Source organism: Caretta caretta, chromosome 7 (genome assembly GCF_965140235.1).
Source record: "Caretta caretta isolate rCarCar2 chromosome 7, rCarCar1.hap1, whole genome shotgun sequence".
Lineage (NCBI taxonomy): Eukaryota > Metazoa > Chordata > Testudines > Cheloniidae > Caretta > Caretta caretta.
The window spans coordinates 121,920,769-121,939,305 of NC_134212.1; the positions used below are offsets into that span (position 1 = coordinate 121,920,769).

The following is an 18,537-nucleotide window of genomic DNA, read 5'->3' on the forward strand; positions in this document are numbered from 1 at the left end:
CAGTGACTAAAAGTTCTTGCTAGTTGGCAATCTTAGTCTAGTTTCTTTTGCGTAGGTACATCTGTTGCAAAACTCACTGTCACAATTGCTGATATATAGCTCCCTGTTTTGGTAGAGACCAAGGACTAAAGGGGCCATTAATCCCTTTTCCCCTATATTTGTTTATACGGTGCTGCTATGCACACATAGGTCATTAAAATTAATAGGTCCTTGGCTTGTGGATCTTACCAGCTAGATCAAACTTAACACAGCAGAGATACAAATAAACAAAGGTGAAGGAAGAAATATGGGGGAGTGAGGGTTACAGTAGTGAAATATCGGTAGATGTAATATTGCTGTTTGCACATCTTGTTTGGGTTTTTAAATCAAACGTATGAATGTTTGAGCATAGCATCTCTAACTTTGGGTGGGAGTCAGGTAGAAGGCAAAGGCACAAGCTTTGAAGAGCCCTGAAGATATTCTTTCCAGAACCAGGATGAAGCACTTTAGCAGGGTCTAGTGTGTGGAGTCTTGCCCTAATGCTGCCTGTGCTGTACCCATTCTGTGGCTAAACAGAGGGCTTCAGCCTCCAAACCTGCCAGTCTGGCTCCTTTTACCAGTACAAATTCATCTGAAAAAAGAGAAGGGGATGGGGTGCTCCACTGTGCCCAGCTGTGTCCTGAAGTCATTTCACAGTCCAGGTATAATTTAGTTGTCTAACCACAGGAATAATATTTACAGCTCCCAGTTATGCTCTGAATGTTTCAAAACAAAGATTTATTATACTGAGTGTGTACTTAATAAGCAGATTGTAGGGTTGGCCTGAGGGAAAGGAAAAAATAGAGATTTAGCTTTCCTTAGGCGCTCCTACAAAGTGCTGTGAAATAGTCTCATTTTTCACTGTTTGCTTAAGAAAGCAAAAAGAGCAGGCCCTTGAATTAGCTGGCTTTGGCCCAGATGTTTGTAGCTCTCCACACTGACATCTGTGTAATGTGTGGAACACTTTATATATAAAAACATTCCTACAGGGTTTAATGAAGTGGAACAAACTTGAACCCTCAAGTGAAGACACGCTGTGACAGTGCTATCCATAGCAATCACGGTGAGGTAATTGATCCATCCAGCTCCATTAATTACTAACAAAAATAACTCAGTTTTGTGGTCAGTTTTTTAAGTATTAAGAGTTGGAAGTATCTGAGGGAGATCAACTCTACTGATAGCTTAGGATATATCAGGTTTCAGAGGAACAGCCGTGTTAGTCTGTATTCGCAAAAAGAAAAGGAGTACTTGTGGCACCTTAGAGACTAACCAATTTATTTGAGAGGTTTCAGAGGAACAGCCATGTTAGTCTGTATTCGCAAAAAGAAAAGGAGTACTTGTGGCACCTTAGAGACTAACCAATTTATTTGAGAGGTTTCAGAGGAACAGCCGTGTTAGTCTGTATTCGCAAAAAGAAAAGGAGTACTTGTGGCACATGAGCTTTCGTGAGCTACAGCTCACTTCATCAGATGCATACCGTGGAAACTGCAGCAGACTTTATATACACACAGAGAATATGAAACAATACCTCCTCCCACCCCACTGTCCTGCTGGTAATAGCTTATCTAAAGTGATCATCAGGTGGGCCATTTCCAGCACAAATCCAGGTTCTCTCACCCTCCACCCCCCCACACAAATTCACTCTCCTGCTGGTGCTAGCCCATCCAAAGTGACAACTCTTTACATAATCAAGTCAGGCTATTTCCTGCATAGATCCAGGTTTTCTCACATCCCCCCCACCCCCATACACACACAAACTCACTCTCCTGCTGGTAATAGCTCATCTAAACTGACCACTCTCCAAGTTTAAATCCAAGTTAAACCAGAACATCTGGGGGGAATTCCTCAAGGGCTTCTTTTCCATGGGTCCAGATGATGAAGATGTCATCAATATAGCGCAAGTAGAGTAGGGGCTTTAGGGGACGAGAGCTGAGGAAGCGTTGTTCTAAATCAGCCATAAAAATGAGGAATTCCACCATGATTTCAACAATTTCCATCCCACCACCAACCTCAGCCTGGTCCAGTCCACACAAGAGATCCACTTCCTGGACACTACAGTGCTAATAAACAATGGCCACATAAACACCACCCTATACCGGAAACCTACTGACCGCTATTCCTACCTGCATGCCTCCAGCTTTCACCCTGACCACACCACACGATCCATCGTCTACAGCCAAGCTCTGCGATACAACCGCATTTGCTCCAACCCCTCAGACAGAGACAAACACCTACAAGATCTCTATCAAACTTTCTTACAACTACAATACCCACCTGCAGAAGTAAAGAAACAGATTGATAGAGCCAGAAGAGTTCCCAGAAGTTACCTACTACAGGACAGGCCTAACAAAGAAAATAACAGAACGCCACTAGCGGTCACCTTCAGCCCCCAACTAAAACCCCTCCAACGCATTATTAAGGATCTACAACCTATCCTAAAGGATGACCCAACACTCTCACAAGTCTTGGGAGACAGGCCAGTCCTTGCCTACAGACAGCCCCGCAACCTGAAGCAAATACTCACCAACAACCACATACCACACAACAGAACCACTAACCCAGGAACTTATCCTTGCAACAAAGCCCGTTGCCAACTGTGCCCACATATCTATTCAGGGGACACCATCACAGGGCCTAATAACATCAGCCACACTATCAGAGGCTCGTTCACCTGCACATCCACCAATGTGATATATGCCATCATGTGCCAGCAATGCCCCTCTGCCATGTACATTGGTCAAACTGGACAGTCTCTACGTAAAAGAATAAATGGACACAAATCAGATGTCAAGAATTATAACATTCATAAACCAGTCGGAGAACACTTCAGTCTCTCTGGTCACGCAATCACAGACATGAAGGTCGCTATCTTAAAACAAAAAAACTTCAAATCCAGACTCCAGCGAGAAACTGCTGAATTGGAATTCATTTGCAAATTGGATACTATTAATTTAGGCTTAAATAGAGACTGGGAGTGGCTAAGTCATTATGCAAGGTAGCCTGTTTCCTCTTGTTTTTTCCTACCCCCCCCCCCCCCAGATGTTCTGGTTTAACTTGGATTTAAACTTGGAGCGTGGTCAGCTTAGATGAGCTATTACCAGCAGGAGAGTGAGTTTGTGTGTGTATGGGGGTGGGGGGGGATGTGAGAAAACCTGGATCTATGCAGGAAATAGCCCGACTTGATTATGTAAAGAGTTGTCACTTTGTATGGGCTAGCACCAGCAGGAGAGTGAATTTGTGTGGGGGGGTGGAGGGTGAGAAAACCTGGATTTGTGTTGGAAATGGCCCACCTGTTGATCACTTTAGATAAGCTATTACCAGCAGGACAGTGGGGTGGGAGGAGGTATTGTTTCATGATCTCTGTGTGTATATAAAGTCTGCTGCAGTTTCCACGGTATACATCTGATGAAGTGAGCTGTAGCTCACGAAAGCTCATGCTCAAATAAATTGGTTAGTCCCTAGGATATATCATAATCCCTAAACCCAGTTGAGTCTAGCTGGTGTGTTCTGGGTTGACTCAGTCAGCTAACCAGCCTCAGAAGCTCCCAGGGAAAAGGGGCAGAGCAGATCATGTGACAGTCCAGCCCACCGCTGACTGAAAAAACAGGTCAGAAAATAAATTAACGGTGCTCTCTTTATCTAGCGAAACAACATGCTGTAACTGCAGTTAAACACAGATATGAATGTCATATTACCTGTTTCCTCATCTTCCTGCTTGTTCAACCGATAGGTCAGTGTGGCTTTTTTATCACATGTAAAGTGCTGCAGGGTTACCAGATTGGATTGAGCAATTAAGGCCAGAGCACAGTTCAGGAGATGTATTTTATCTAAATTCACTGTTAGCATATAATGAATGATAAATAAGATACATAGATATTTTAATCATTCACACTTCATTTGGGGAGAGGGGGGATGAAAAAAGTGGATTATGTCTATGGGTCATATCTTGAGACCCTCAGTCTGATAGGCTGGGAGTACTGCAGAGGCAACATGCTCACTCCCTTGGCTAAGGGAGCATTTCAGGTTCTCAAAGGCTAACTGAGGAGTGGTATTGAACTTAGGGTGGATGCAGCTGGTTCCTGCCATTGTCAGTTGAAAGGCTGGGGCCATCTAATACAGAGCTTTTGGGAGAGTGGGGTGGGGGGAAGAGTTACAATAAAAAATAAGGGCAAAAAAGGAGAACCCCAGAAGACTCATGGTAAGCTAAGTGCCTGTTGTGCTCTTGGTGCTATATGAATAATAGTACCCCTTAAAAAGAGATCCAACAGGCACCCCTTTCATATCTGGTTACTATACTATGTATGGATTTATCTTCACAACACCCCTGTGAATAGGGCAGCATTATCTCTGTTCAAGAACAGAGGCACAAGAGATTAAGTGACCTGCCCAGGATCACACAGGAAGTCTGTGACAGAGCTGGTTATTGAGCCCAGGTCTCTTGAGTTCTAGGCCAGTGTCTTAACCACAAGTCCACCCTTTCTCCATTGGACAAATGATGTCCTTGTCAAAAATTCAGTGCCCCGGGCCATTTACTAAAGTGTGCGAGGTCACAATATATACATCCTTTGAGACTCCCAAAAAGTCCTCTAGTAAAACCAGGAAAGACCAGAGCTAGTATTTTGATATCTTAGGTAAAATACTAACAGAAAAAAAAATCCTTTTAAATACAAAATTAACTTGGCAGTGCAGATCTCAGGATTATTTGATCAGCTTGGGATGCTGACCACTGATAATACATGAAGACTGCTCTTTGTATAGTACATGTTAAAAGATATTGCAGTCATTTATAGAGCTTATTACTAAAGAGCGGCCACATGAATGTGTAGGGAGCTGTCCTGTATTTTTTCCAGGACAAAGTTGGTGTATAACAAAACCTGTAGCATAGAAAAGTAAAATTCTGCCAGTTTACGAGACAACTGATGGATAGCTAATATAACACCGATTTTTAAAAAAGGCTCCCGAGGTGATCCTGGCAATTACAGGCTGGTAAGTCTAACCTCAGTACCTGGCAGATTGGTTGAAACTATAGTAAAGAACGCAATTATCACACACATAGAACACGGTATCTTGAGGAAGAGTCAACACAGCTTTTGTAAAGGGAAATCATGCCTCATCAATCTGTTAGAATTCTTTGAGGTGTCAACAAACATGGACAAGAGTGATCAAGTGGATACAGTGTACTTGGACTTTCAGAAAGCCTTTGACAAAGTCCCTCACCAAGAGCTCTTAAGCAAAGTAAGCAGTCATGGGATAAGAGGGAAGGTCTTCTCATGGATCAGTAATTGGTTAAAAATAGGAAACAAAGGGTAGGAATAAATGGTCAGATTTCACAATGGAGCCCCAAGGATCTGTACTGCAACCAGTGCTGTTCAACATAGTCACAAATGATCTTAAAAAGAAAAGGACTACTTGTGGCACCTTAGAGACAAGGTGCCACAAGTCCTCCTTTTCTTTTTGCGAATACAGACTAACACGGCTACTACTCTGAAACAAATGATCTTGTGTCAGCTATAATGTCAAATCAGCCTTTGTAGCTGTTAACCGTTGATATTGCACAGCAGTAGTAAAAACAAGAATAGTTTGTACTGTCTGTGCCTTTTCTTTGAGGATCTCAAATCACTTTGCAAAGATGGATAAGTATTATCGTCCCCACTTTCCAAGGCAACTGAGATATGTTGTAGTTCAGGGATTTACCCAAGGTTCCAGGAACAAATCAGTGACAGAGGATGGAATCACACTTTTTATTATTTACATTATTGTAGCGTCTAGGGCTCCCAGTCAAGGATATGGGTCTGGCTGTGGTAGGTACTTCGATCAAAAATCAATTCCAGGTCTTCAGCTAAAACAATTAAATCCGTGGTTCTCAAATTTTTTCATAGGGTGGAATACATTTTAGCAGAAAGATTAACTTAGTCTCTTGTTCCTAATCACATAGTCACTCCTGTGAAAATTAGAGCAATTGCTTGCATGGAGAATAATAAGCAAGGTTTCAGAGTAACAGCCGTGTTAGTCTGTATTCGCAAAAAGAAAAGGAGTACTTGTGGCACCTTAGAGACTAACCAATTTATTTGAGCATAAGCTTTCGTGAGCTACAGCTCACTTCATCTGATGCATACTGTAGAAAGTGTAGAAGATCTTTTTATATACACACAAAGCATGAAAAAATACCTCCTCCCACCCCTCTCTCCTGCTGCTAATAGCTTATCTAAAATGATCAATAATAAGCAAGTATTTAATGAGTTTTAGGTATGTCCTTATGTAATTTAGCAGCTGGAAACAAGGAGCAAAGATAGCACAGTGTGACTGGCCAGACTACCAGAAAGCACTCAGTGCATCACAATTTGGATAACTCTGCACTAAATCATGCTGTACATTTTTAGGGTGTCCTTTTCTGTGCAAGACTTTTTTAGGAGTTGAGCATTATTCTAACAGCAGCATACTGTAAAGAGGGAGATTTTAATGGACTTCAGTGCAGTCTTCATAGATTTCAAAGCCAGAAGGGATCATCTAGTGGAACCTCTTGTATAACACAGGCCAAGAGGCCATAGAACTTCTCCAAAATATTTCCTAGAGCATATATTTTAGAAACACTTCTAGTCATGTTTTAAAAATAGTCTGTGATAGAGAATTCACTGCAACCCTTAGCAAATTGTTCCAGTGGTTAATTACTCTCATCATTAAAAATTTACACCTGATTTCCAGTCTGAATTTGTTTAGCTTCAACTTCCCCTCACTGGATTGTGTTATACCTTTCTCTGCTACATTGAAGATCCTATTATCAAATATTTGTTCCCCATGTAGATTCTTATTAACTGTAATCAAGTCACCCCTTGACCTTTTCTTTGTTATGCTAAATAGATTGAGCTCCTTGAGTTTATCATAAGACATGTTTTCTTTTAGAATCCTTTAGTCAGTCTCGAGGCTCTTCTCTGAACCTTCTCCAATTTATCAACATCCTTCTTGAGTTGTGGACAGCGGAACTGGACACCTTATTCTAGTAGTTGTTACACCAGGGCCTAATAGAGAGGTAGAATAATGTCTCTACTCTTACTTAGGGTTCCCGTGTTTTTGCATCCCAGGGTTGCATTAGCTCTTAATAGAAGGAGTCTTAATAGAGTGAGTAGAATAGGTGCAATATTGAGGACTCTTAAGTCTTGTCTTGTACTGTATTCATTCATTTACAATGAGCGGAAGCTTTTTGTGCACAGTGCACTTTGAGATTCCCCAGAAGCAACCTTTTGTCCATACACTGACCTTGTATTAACAACTTCAAAGCATTTCCTTGGTTTTGTGGTCAATTAGTATCATTGTAGAGGGCAAGAGTCCCCTTTATTCGTAGATTAGAAAGCCAGAAGGAACCATTATGATCAACTAGCCTGATTAACACAGGTCATAGCACGTCCCCAGTTTATTCCTATTTCAACTAAAGCATATCTTTAGAAAAACATCCATTCTTGAGTAACAAAATTCTAGTGATGGAGAGTCCACCACAACCTGTGATAAGTTGTTCCAATGGCTAATTACCCTCACTGTTAGAAATTTGCATTTTATTTCTAGTCTGAATTTGTTTTGCTTCAACTTTCATCCATTGAATATTATTATACCATTGTTTTGTAGACTGAAGAGCCCTCTATTATCAAATTTCTGTTCCCTACGTAGGTACTTATGGATTGTGATCAAGTCACCCCTTAATCGTCTCTTTAAGATAAGCAGATTGAGCTTCTTACGTTTTTCATTATAAAGTATGTTTTCCAATCCTTTAATCATTTTTGTGGTTTTTTCTGAACCCTCTCCAGTTTATCAACATCTTTCTTGAATTGTGGAAACCAGAACTATTCCAGTAGCAGCTGCACCAGTGCCAAATACAAAAGAAATATAATTTCCTACTTGATATTCCTCTGTTTATACAGTCCAGGAACATATTTACCCTTTTGGCCACAGCATCACACTTAGCCATCATGGTCTGTGAGGCCTTCTCAGAGTCACTGCTTCCCAGGATAGAGTCTCCCGTCTTGCAAGTATGGCCCGTATTCTTTGTTTCTAGATGTATGACAGTACTGTGCACGCATGGTAGAGAGAGCAGAAAATTAGTGTTACATTAACAGTACACTGGGGGTAAGAGGCATAAATTTGTCAGTTGGGAATGATAAAGCCAGAACTGATGTTACAGTACAGCAGCTCTGCAGAGGATATAGAGATGCAGAAGCTCCATGGACACTGGAAAATATATTAATTAACTTATCAGAGGTTTACGGCTCCTGTTTCAAGACAGACGAAGCTGTTACAACTATCTGAGGGAGGATGGGTGGTCTTGTGGTTCAGACACAGGACCTGGAGTCAGGAGATCTGAGTTCTGTTCCTGGCTGGACTCATTAGGTCACGCTGTGACCTCACATTTATCACTTTGTGTCTTTCTGCCTCATTTTCCACATCTGTAGAATGGAGATGATAATACGTGCCTACTCCACAGGACTGTTGGAAGCCTTGAAAGTTCCTTGGCTAGGCATTGCTGAAGAAATGCTAAATATTATTATTAGCAAGCAAAGAATGTTAGTTTTTATCCGTGCATCATATGTAGTATTAAAAAATCAAAATCACTTAGGTTAATAATAAACCCTTTGATTTGATTGATATCTTTGATGCTATGAAGAATTATCTCCACAAAGGCAGCATAAAAGAAACACAAGCAGCATTTATTAAAAATATGCCAGCATGTTATAATAATAACTAGTAGGGATTTTATTAATACTCTTTGCTTATAGTGCCTTCTCTGTGAGGATCTCAAAACGTATTATGGACATTTAGTTAATCAAGCATCACAGCACTTTGTGTTGTAGGGATTAATTACAAAAAATAATTGTGTGTGTTGGTACAGATGTATAGACTTTTGCCTGGCTCAACAATAGGTGACAGCTCACCTCTAATTTTCTCTTTTTTCCTGGGTGGGAGTTCTATGACCGATATTTTAAAGGTTACGTATATATGGTGCAAGGCTGGCTCTATGTTTATGGGGCCTTATTCATAATAAGTCATGTAGGGTCACCATCAGAATTCCTTCTTTTCTGTGACCAGATCCTCTCTTCTTAATGGCTTGGCCAGTGGTACTGTTAGAAGCACCATGGCTGGGTGGTCAGATGTATGGAGCACAGGGTCCTATGTTACTTTCTAGCATGATGACCTTCAGGTCATCACTGATAGATTTTCTGAAGCATCCCAGCTCTTTGGCCTCACCATCAGTCTCAGGAAGACAGAGGTCTTGTTCCAACCAGCACCTCATTCCACTGCCCCAGTGCCGGCCATCTTCATCCAAGGCACACAGCTGAAAAATGTGGATCAATTCAAATATTTGGGCAGCACCATCTTGAGTGACAGTTCCCTTGCTAAGGAAATTTCCTCCAGAATTAGTAAAGCCAGCCAGGCCCTTAGCTGACTCTGAACATAAATCCTTAACCTACACAACATTCGTCTCCACCAAATTGAAGATCTACAGTACAGTGGTTCGAACATCTCTCCGGTATGGATCTGAGACGTGGACTCTTTATAGACATCACATTGAACAGCTCAAACAATTTCACACATGCTCTCTCTGCTCAATAATGAGCATTCACTGGCAGGATAGAGTGACTAATATTAAGGTCCCTGAGAGAGCAAATACAACCAGCATTGAGGAAATGTTACTGAGAAGACAACTTAGGTGGATTGGACATGTCATCAGAATGGAAGACCACCATCTCCCAAAATGGATCTTGTATGGGGAGCTGAGTCAGGGCAAAAGAAAGAAGTCATCTGTATAAGCGCTTCAAAGATAATCTGAAGAGCAGTCTCCAGTGGGCTGGCATCAATCCCAAAGAGCTTGAGCAAATGTCTCACTGGTGGTCTCTGACAAGATCAGCATGTAACAGATTTGAGCGGGATCAACAAAACTGTCTCCACGCTGCACGTGAAAGGCGCCCCAGAGCTGCACCATCAAACATCACAGATACAGACTTCCCATGCCCTCAGTGCGACCGACTCTTTGCATCAGGGTTCGGACTTCAGAGTCATATGTGTAGCCACAGATGAGAACTGCGACAATATCCTCCTCCTCCTCGTCGTCAGTGGTGGACTACCAACAGTATATCTAAACAATAAAAAATGCTATCGCTGGTACTGATGGAGAGAGCCAAGGCAATCTGTAAGGCTGCAGGGTCTAGAGGACTGAACAAGGAACTCCTGAATTTTATTCCCATCTGAGACATGTTTCACTCTTTGACCCTATGCAAATTGGTTAACTTCTCTGGGAGACAGAAGAATATAAAATGTGATGGTAAAAATGTAAATAATGGCTGCTCCTCATCTCCCCTTCAACTTCCTGCGTGGATTCCACAGAGCTCTGTCCTTGGTCCCCTTCTCGTCACCCTGTACACCTTATCTCTGTGTAATCTCGCCCATGAACACCAATTCAACTACCAGCTCTGTGCTGATAACTCACAGATCTAACTCTCTGCTCCACACCTCTCTCATTCTGATCCAAGTAAAACTTCAGCTGGTCTCGGTCATATCTCCTTGTGGATAGCTAGCCGTCAGCTCAAACTCAACATGGCTAAAACAGAGCTTTTAATCTTCCTCCCACAGGCTCTCCCCCCACCTCCTTTTTTGATCACTGTGGTCAACACCACTGTCCTGCCTGTCACTCAGAGGTGTAACCTGTTTGTTATCTTTTACTCGGACCTCTCTCTAGGTCCTCACATTCAGGCTATGTTTTGATCTTGCTGATTGTTTCTGCATAACCTCTCTGATATGGCCTTTTTTAGCCATCCACACAGTAAAAGTGTTGTCCACGTTCTCATCATCGTGCGTCTCTATTACTGCAGCGCCCTTTTCTCTAGCTTTGATAAATACAATCTTGCCCCACTCAAACCATTCTGAATGTGGCTGCAAAGATTATGTTCTTAGCCTATAGCTTTGACCATGTCACCCCTCTTTTTGCATCCATCCACTGGCTCCTGCTTCTCTGTCACATAAAAGTGAAGACAAGAAGCTTGTTTCAACACCCTCTCCTCCTTCACCCATCTCTCAACTCCTGCCTCTGTCAGTGAAGCCAGCCTTCATCTCCCATCTGTTACATGTTAAAACAAGCAACTTCATGCTTTCTCCCATGTTGCTTCTCAAGCTTAGGAAGAGGTCCTTTTAAACATCTGCAAAGCCTCCTCATTATCTTCCTGCAAATCCCTCTTCAAAACTCTCCTTTCCCATGATGAATAAAAAAACGTGACAAGGGTTAGGCTGCTGGTGTGCTGAGACCATTGCCTGTCCTGCTGATCAGTGTTGTCTCCTTATTTCATTGTACTCCCCCGTCTGTCTCCATTTCCATGTGTTGTCTCTTTTCTTACACTTAGATTGTAAGCACTTGGAGGCAGGAACGGTCTTTTGTTCTGGGTCTGTACAGTCCTAGCAAAGTGGGTATTGGTTCATGACTATAGTGATACAAGTAATTAATAATATTTTGCGTAAGAGTGTCAGTACTCCATTGTGTCTGGAAAAGACATGTAAGTTAACAAAAACTGGTTTGTTTAATTAATGTAATAGTTAATTATGCAGCAATACCATAGCACCTGTGTGCACTACACAGAGGATATTTGGCCAGAAATTAAATCACTGTCCATAATAGACTCTGTAAACAGCTTTTTCCCTCTGCTACCACACCTATCCAGAAATAACCCGCTAGAGACTATAGTCTGTAAACCAAGCTATAACAAATATAGAATGCATGACTGAGAAATGTTTGACCAGTTCCCTATGGACTGTTGGCTAAGCAGTCTCAGCCACTGCAGTGGTGCACAGGGAGAGAGAGAGGCCCTGTGGCAGACACGATCCAAACCACGTCGGTCTTTATAGATCTTAAATAACACCAAGAAATGGATGGGAAGCCAGTGCAATTAATGGGGCACAGGTGTAGTGTTATGAATCCAATCATATCTTTTAGTATAACTTACAAACTACAGGGCATATTTTCAATTCAATTCATGCACATCTCCAGTTAGTGTGAACAAGAATTCAACAGCAAATTCCTTCCTGTTTATAGTATTTAGCTGTTTTATTGCACTTTTCATGCTCAGAGCCATCTAAAAACATTAACTAATCGCTGTGAGTTGAGACTATGCTACCTGTATCCCATGAAAATAATTATTGTTCCAGGAAGAGGATCTTATTTGCTGTCATCAAAAGAATAAAAAAATGCTCTCAAAGAGGCAGCCCTTTAGGAGTAAAATTATTTAAAATGAGGAATTTACACCAGGCACAAGGCAGAGAAAATAACAAAATAACAATTTTCTGGTTTAGAGAAAGGTGAGTGAGGTAGTATCTTTTACTGGACCAACTTCTGTTGGTGAGAGAGACAAGCTTTCGAGCTACACTGAGTTCTTCAAGTTTAGGTCATTTACAGTCTTCTCTACTTACATTTGGAAATTTTGGGCTTTCACAAAATTGCTAGCGTTTTAAAGTAATTGATGTTCTATTTTTTCAAAAGTATCAGTAATTAAAACGCCCTTCAGAAATGATTTTGTGATTGGCTACTAAACAAAATTACAGGTTTCAGAGGAACAGCCGTGTTAGTCTGTATTCGCAAAAAGAAAAGGAGTACTTGTGGCACCTTAGAGACTAACCAATTTATTTGAGCATGAGCTTTCGTGAGCAACAGCTCACTTCATCAGATGCAGAACGGTATGCATCTGATGAAGTGAGCTGTAGCTCACGAAAGCTCATGCTCAAATAAATTGGTTAGTCTCTAAGGTGCCACAAGTACTCCTTTTCTTTAAACAAAATTAGCGTCTGATAAGCTGAGAATGATTTGAATTGGCACAAAAAAACCCAAGAAATGTGTAAATGAAGAGTTAAGGGAATTAGTTTAATCCTTCCAAAACAGTGAAATTGAGACTGGGAATTGGAACTCCATTTTTTATCCATGCAGTTCTTTCTAGTGCAAATGACAGGTCAACTGTGTATTGTTTGGCAAAAATGAATGGGTAAAAATAAGTTTCAGACCCATTTTTAGATTTTGTTGTTTTCATTGGCATAAGTCAGTGCTGACATTATTAGACCATCATACTTTGGGAGGTAGTTTGTTTTTAATTTTTATGATCATATTTTAAAAAATAAAATATATAGGTACCATCGACAAGGTGAAAGATCCAGGTGATAGTGGTCCTAATACCATTATTTATTTATTTATTTACAATAGCACCTGTGTTAGGTGCACCCCAAACTTTCAAAAATAGTGGTTCCTGCTCTAAGGAACTAGCAATCTAGAGAGAGAAATTAGGGAGAAGGGAATAACAATAGGCATTTGGGTATGTCTACATTGTAATTAAACACCAGTGGCTGTTCCGTGTCAGCTGACTCGAGCTAAGGGGCTCAGCTGAGGGGCTGTTTGTTCAATTGCAGTGTAGACATTTGGGCTCAGGCTGCAGCATCTACACTGTGCTTAAACAGCCCCTTAGCCTGAGCGCCCGTCAGCTGACACAGGCCAGCTGTGGCTGTTTGACTGCAGTGTGTAGACATACTGTGACTCAAGGTAACTTATACATATTGGGTAAGTAATGCGGCAGAGGTGGGCCTTTAAAGAGGACTTCAGTGTGCATGAGTTCAATGTAGTCATACCACACTCTGCATTGAAGGGACTGAGGTGATAGAAGCTGACAAACAAGTAGGGAAAGCTGGGAGCACTGTTGAAACAGAGGGGATAACAAAAGGTCAGTGCAGAGTTTGGGAAGAAGAGTAGGGAGCACTAGAGTTGTGTGGAGATTAAAAGATGCCTTGTTAATGAACCTGCTAAGACTGAGTCAATCTAAATATTATTCTGGCAAGCAGCACTCCATAGCTGTAGAAGTTTGAGTATTTATTTAATACGATCTGGCACTTTCTTAAGACATTGAACTTCCATACAATACAACCAATGCTAAATATTAAAATCAGAATACGTGTATGTTTGAATACATATTAAAATATCTCACACATCCTTGAACACACATTATAATGTCACACAATGTGTATTAGAGGTGTTTAGCCCCACTTTGGGTATTACAACACCCACAGTGGGAGTGCAATATAGTGATTAGTGCAGAGGACCGGGAGTCAGGACTCCTGGATTCAGGTGACACCTCTGCTGTTGACTTCCTTTATGACCTCAGTTAACTTCAGTGACATGCGGTTCACCTCTCTGTGCCACAAGGTCTCCAGCCTGTGAAATGGGGATAACAACACCAATTGTCTCAGAAGGGTGTTATGATACTTAAGGTTTGTAAAGGGCTTTGGGATCCAGAGATGCCAGGTGCTCAAGAGAATCAAGGTTAGGTATTATTATTCTGTCCATGGTGTGAATGCCTAACAGTAGTATTAACAATTATATTATGGCTTTCAAAACTGAACACAGGAGCCCAGAACAGTGCTTGGTAAACTTCTTGTGAATATATTGAAACACAGAGGTTTAGTGCTGGTTTTGTTTTCTGTTTATAGACTCTCTGAGAATGTACTATAAAAGTGGGATTGTCACTGCTGTTGTTTATACTTTTTTGGCATGTAATCCTATGAACTGACTTGGTCAAAGTATTAAAAACAAAATCAGTTGAACCAAGGACAGTGTACCAAAGCCAAATAAATATATATATGTATTACTCTGGGATGCAGAAATTTCTAATGACCTGCTAGAAAATGAAGGAATGAAAAATAGCCAGTAAAAGTCCCCCTGAAGGGGAAAATGTCAGTGGCATGCCAACATTTGCAAAACTTTTCCATGGGTAATTCTCTAAATAAGGTATGGTCTAACAAAGAGGGAAATCAATTTATTTCAAAATTTGTGTTAAAAATCCCATGTTCTTCTGCAGAGACTCTTGTGTGTCATGTGCTAGCCTGGGTCAAAGTTTCACAGGAAGCTTTTTTTAAATACCTCTCAGAAATGAGCTCTGTATCAGAAACACTAAGGTGCTTAATTATGACTGGATTAGCAGGAGCTACAATTGTAATAAATCATAGGGAGATATTTCTAAAACATCTTATCTCGGCAAAGGTTTCTATTTTTTGTGGCGCTATTTACAGATGATTAATCTCAAAAATAGATTTGTAACTAAAGAAAGATGGATCATATTTCATTTGCTCAGAGTTGAAAGTCTTGACTGGCCAGCTGCCCACTCAGCTAGATATTTATCCCACTAACTTACAAATGGATGGAGCAGATTAGCCCATTTTATTTTTAGTCACTATCCTTGGCATCAATGTAAAGAGGGATTTAGGTTCAGAAAAGAAAAAAAATGAAAACCTAGGGCAGCGTCTTTTCACTCTTATTCACACAGGTAGTCTGAATCTACAACTCTGATTTACCATCTAATCCATAGATGCAAGATAACTGCTTTAAGATTAATCCAGGAAAGACAGAGGTCATGCTGATAGGTTAGGTATGTTGAAGCCCCTTGAAGAATTGATGGGCATGTCATCTTAGTCTTTGTGGTTTGCAGTCTTGGGGTCTAAATTTGATCCATCATTACTCCTAAGGTCCCAGAGCACCTTCTAAACATCAGCTGACCTGGAGTTTGCAATCCTTCCTTTCTCTCCACAGATATGTTTGCTTTTTGTCTCTTCCTTCCTGGACTACTGCAATTATTAGTGTTGTTTATTATTTCTATTACCATGGTGCCTAGGAGCCCAAGACATGCAGTGCTATCTGCTTATGAGTATTCAGTACTTGTGATTACTCAGCTTCAGCTAGTGCAGAGTGCCTTGCCGTTTAAGCAGACCAGGTTGGTAATTGAATGCCCTGTGTTCTGCACTGCCATCCATTTGTCTTTGGGTGGAATTTAAGTTGTTGGTAATTTTTTATAAAGCCCTAAATGGCCTGGAAATGGGCTATTGCAGAAACATTTTCCCCCTGTGTACCTTGTTGTGGAAGTTGCAATTGGCTGGAATGTTCCTGCTGTCTGTTCCTCGGAGTTTGACCTCCCGGGTGTGTAGCAGGGAATTCTTGGTAGAGAGCTCTCAGCTCTGGAATACCTTTCCTCAGGCTGTCTGCCAAAGCCTGAATCTCGCAGGGTTCAGGATGTGGTGCAAGATTTACTTGTTAAATCTTGTTTTTTAGTAACTGGAAAGTCGTCACAAAGTGCTGAGTGTGGGACATATTTTGTAGCCAAATTGTCCATGGTTTGATTTTTATATCGTTTTTTCATGGCCATCAATAAAATCTAGATACAAAACACACACACACGCAGATTAACATTCAAAACTGTTCTCTTCAGTTTTAAAACTATAGATCTGGTGTAACCTAACTGATAATCACCCCTGTTTGTGACCTTGTGAAAGTCATTTAACTTCTCTGTGCATTAGCTTCCCATTTGTAAAAGGAGGGCAGTAAATACCTACTTTATCAGAGAGTTGAGATGGTTAATATTTGACTCATTAATATTGCATACATTGCAAATGTGCCTCATATATTACCGGAGTGAAGCTGAAAAATGATACCAGTGTAAATTATTACAGTCATTTCTTTCTACTCCTCTCCCCATTCCCTCTGCTTGCACTGTGCCCCTCTTTCCTGTGGCCTTGTCTTCACTGCTAAAATGTGTATTTGTACCTTGGGGTAACTAAAGTGTGTGAGCTATCCCAAGGTATAAACACAAGGTAAAACTTCTAGGCAAGATCAGCACTAGACCCCCACCTGTGGTTGACCTCACCTCATTTACCTCTCTGTAAAGCTACAGTGCCTCGTCTTCTGTGTGTTTTTTACCCTGTGATAGTTCATGCGTTAGTTACCCTGAGGTAAAACAATTCTGATTTCTTTTTGTAGCAGCAAAAACAAGGCCTATGTCTCTAAACACACCTATGAAAACCTCTGGAATTCCAGCCATCTGGAATAGCCACACTGCATCTCTCTGCTTTATTGATTCTACATCTCATTTGAAATCTCAGCTGAAAACATCTGTTTTCTCCCTTCCCCGTATGTTTTAGCTTCTATCCCCATCGGATAATATTTATTATTTACATCTGAAACTGCATTATTTAACTCTGGGGAAACATTTTGGGGTGCAGTTTGTATGAAAGATGCTATATATGGTAAAGTTAAATTGGTATTTCAAAGACATTTGGAGCGGATACTGGGCCTGATATTTTTAGTTTGTGTTTGGTGATGGCATCCAGAGCAAAAGTTTGTTTTCTGGGATTCATGTGATTGGAAGTGCAAACACTTCTTAGTGTTTAGACATCGCCGGTCACTTCCTTTACAAGTTTGACCTATAAACACAAGTTACAGCAGGCATCTTGTCAAATTTTCTTAGTACTGTAAGATCCTTTTGTAATCAGAAAACAGCTGTACAATACTCTTGTGAAACATGTTGCAGGTTAAGCAAATTTCTCTCTTTTCTCTTCCAGAATTAAGTGACCATTTAAAAATGACAACCTCATGGAGTGACAGACTCCAGAATGCAGCAGATCTTCCTGCAAACATGGATGGGCATGCTCTGAAAAAGTACCGTCGGGAAGCCTATCACCGGTATGTTGTTCATGTAATGTAAACTGTGCCCATATTTTGTAGGGTTAGGGAAATGAAATGTAAAACAAATTTTTGATTCCATCTTGCTCACTGGTAGAAACTTGAAAAAGACTTCCCCGTACCTATTCAGGAGTTATTTACTGAGCACCAATAGACTGCTCAGTGGTATACAACACATAAGTCAACATGAAACCTACCTGCAGGAATTTACAGATTAGACAGTTGAGCTACATGTGGTAAACTCTCAGTGGAAAGGTTAATCACAGGTCAAATTTTGCAGTGGAAACTATCATTCATTTTTTTCAAGTTGATAAATACCCAGTAGCAAAAATGTCATAGTAATTGTTCCAATTCTTCCATATTATTCCAGTGCGAAGTGGGAAAGCATAGACACTATTTAGACAGTGAAGGTTATAAATATAAGTATGGGGGAAGTGAAATACAAAAACAGAGGTTATTTTAGTATTACATGTTATAATATTAGTATCCGTATTACAGTAACACTTAGAATCCCAAACCCAGATCAGGTAGACACATTGTGGTAGACACTGTACAAACGTAGTAAGAGACAGCCTCTGCCCCGAGGAGTTTATACGCTAACTAAACAAGACAGTGAAATAAAGAAAATATTATCCCCATTTTATAGATGGGGAACTGAGGCACAGAGAGATTAGGTGACTTTCCCAAGACCACACTGGACGTCTGGAAGAGCTAAGAATTGAATCCTGATCTCCTGAGGCCAAGTTCAGTTCCTGGACCTCAAGATCATCCTTCCTTTCTAGAGGAAGATGCGTTTTGTGTGCTAATAAAAGACTTAACTGGAAGCAGTAAAATTATAGGTGTTTTTAAAAGATGTAATGACTGACAAATTTTGTTGTTTGAGGGAGGTATGTGTAAAAGTTTTAACTGTAATTTTAATAAGTTATGTAATTATTTTATCGTATTCAAAGAGGCTATATGTACCCCTTTTGCACAACTGAAATCAGTTGTTTTTTCAAATTCTAGTA

The 18,537-nt window shown here is 40.7% G+C and overlaps 1 protein-coding gene across 4 annotated transcripts in view; it reads left to right on the top strand.

Annotated features, from left to right (window-relative positions):
• NT5C2 (5'-nucleotidase, cytosolic II) overlaps positions 1–18,537 on the top strand; it is an 89,564-nt gene that overhangs the window by 4,481 nt on the left and 66,546 nt on the right. For all 4 annotated transcript variants that reach the window (XM_048858154.2, XM_075131095.1, XM_075131097.1 and 1 more), the window contains exon 2: positions 17,410–17,530. In XM_048858154.2, coding sequence (XP_048714111.2) covers positions 17,430–17,530 — 101 coding nt within the window. In that variant the 5' untranslated portion in view covers positions 17,410–17,429. The remainder of the gene's footprint in view (positions 1–17,409; positions 17,531–18,537) is intronic.